Raw genomic sequence first — 2,071 nt, forward strand, 5'->3', positions numbered from 1 at the left:
GTAAAACGAGCGAGGCGAGGCTCACCAAGATTGGGCTCTCAGCTGGTCAGAAACTTAAGTTTTTTGTGCTGGTTAAATTAAAACCTGGCTATGGCCTCCCAAGGACGTCGATAGTTTGGCTCCATTCAGCACGGGACAGCTTGTCTTACAGGAGTACAGATTTTTGCCATGACACCCAAAAGATTGGCCTTCGACAAAAGAACAGGGAGTTTGGCACTAGACCATACTGATGACATAGATTGACGCACGGCTTGTTATGTGATTTCAAATTAGGTCTTAAAAAATATCGTTTGATAATTTTTTTTTCATATTTTTTCTTTAAATTTTTCTTTAGTTGAGCTTCTATTAATTAGATCTATTTTAATTAACGATTATTTGAACAATTTTATATATTCATGACAGTTAAAAATTATTAACACTCAAAATTTATCAAATCATAATATTACAATTTTAAAATATAATTTTAAAAATTAAAAAATCTTAATTTCTTAATTTGTGATTGTGTCGGATGTTAAGCCATATATACCTCTAATTTACTTCAAAAAAATCGTTTATGCGACTGCTTCCAAGCTTTGTCTCTTCTATCCTGCATGTTGTTAGTCTGCTATCTTGTCGAACGTTCAGGATAGAAATAATTATATCACAAATATATCTAAATTCACATTAAACACGAGCCTCTCGATTATTTAATTTCCTTGTTCCATTGCCCGTATTTTAGCCTTTCACGCATTCTCAATCTTCATCCGAGCTTTGATTTCCTTTTCACCTTTTCTGATGCTGGAAGACATGCCCCACCTCCGAGTACAATAATTGGAGCAGGGAAATGTATTAGTACACCAGCAGGGCCACTGATAGTAAGAGCATCCTCTAAGGAATCGCCAGATTTCTTTGGACCCTTTCCTAGTTCATCCCAGATTATTCCAAGGGCTCTGCTCCCCCCGTACGTTCCTAAAAACTCAATACTGTTCGTATACTTATACACCACCTTTTTCCCCCTGCGTAAATAGGAATAATACTTCGAGAATATTTGGTCCTTCCATAAACCTACCTCGGCCTCTTTATCCATTACTACCATCATATGGCTATAAATACCAAGGCCCTTTCTCTTTGGTTTGCACGCCAAGGTTTAAGGTTTCAATTTGAGACAGAGAGCTCCGTTGCAGTATTTGTGTTCTCTAGGAATGGCTATGATCACCAAGTTGCTGATTGCTTCACTTTGCTTCTCTCTTCTTGTTCTCCAACTTGCCGAGGCTGATCATGATACAGTAGTGTTTCACTTCAAATTATCTTTTCTTGTCTCTCTTGTTTTTCCCTTTAATTTTTATATTGATTGCTCACCTACGTGAAGTCTTGCTAGCTATATATCATTTATCTAAGTAATATGCTGCTTGGTATTGATGCAGGTGAGCTCAAATCTGGCTGCGAGTTCCCCTCCTACGAAAATTGGTAATCTCATTCTTCATAATATAATTAACTGGTCAAGTTAAATGTTTAAAATATGATCTATCAGTTGTACCTAGCCACAATTTTTTTTATAAAAAAACTCGGTTTAATTGCAATTATTTTTTGTTTAAACATGCAATTATAAAATTGAACGTTAATACTTAATGATGCTCGTCTGGTTTCGTTTCTCAGATTGTGGCAGCGCTTGCGAGGCGAGGTGCCAGTTATCATCTAGGCCACGCCTGTGCAAGAGAGCATGTGGGACTTGCTGTTCAAGATGCAGCTGTGTTCCTCCAGGAACAGCCGGTAACTATGACGCTTGCCCCTGCTACGCCAGCTTGACTACCCATGGCGGCAGACGCAAGTGTCCTTGAAGCAAATCTCGAGCATCTCATGGTTTAATAATATACAAGAAAATATGCTGCTCTTATATGTAAACCGGAAAATCAGGTTGCTATTGTTAATTATAAAGTTTCTGTAATTTTGCTCTGTTTTCTATTATCTAAAAATTGTACTTGGTTTCGATATGTAATCTCTTAACAAGGGAGCGTGTTTTTTCCGTGGTTAATATTGATTTTTAAATTATTTTTTATTCACAAAATATTAAATTCATGTTTTTTGATATTTT

The 2,071-nt window shown here is 36.6% G+C and overlaps 1 protein-coding gene across 1 annotated transcript; it reads left to right on the forward strand.

The window, feature by feature from the left end:
- Positions 1-1,113: 1,113 nt before the first annotated feature.
- Positions 1,114-1,817, forward strand: LOC105140102 (gibberellin-regulated protein 1-like). Its single transcript, NM_001304312.1, is given in 3 exon segments — positions 1,114-1,265; positions 1,404-1,446; positions 1,636-1,817. Coding segments are annotated over 3 exon segments (309 nt in total). The 5' UTR covers positions 1,114-1,181.
- Positions 1,818-2,071: the final 254 nt, after the last annotated feature.

Source organism: Populus euphratica, unplaced genomic scaffold (assembly GCF_000495115.2).
Source record: "Populus euphratica unplaced genomic scaffold, PopEup_1.0 scaffold98.1, whole genome shotgun sequence".
Classification (NCBI taxonomy): domain Eukaryota; kingdom Viridiplantae; phylum Streptophyta; class Magnoliopsida; order Malpighiales; family Salicaceae; genus Populus; species Populus euphratica.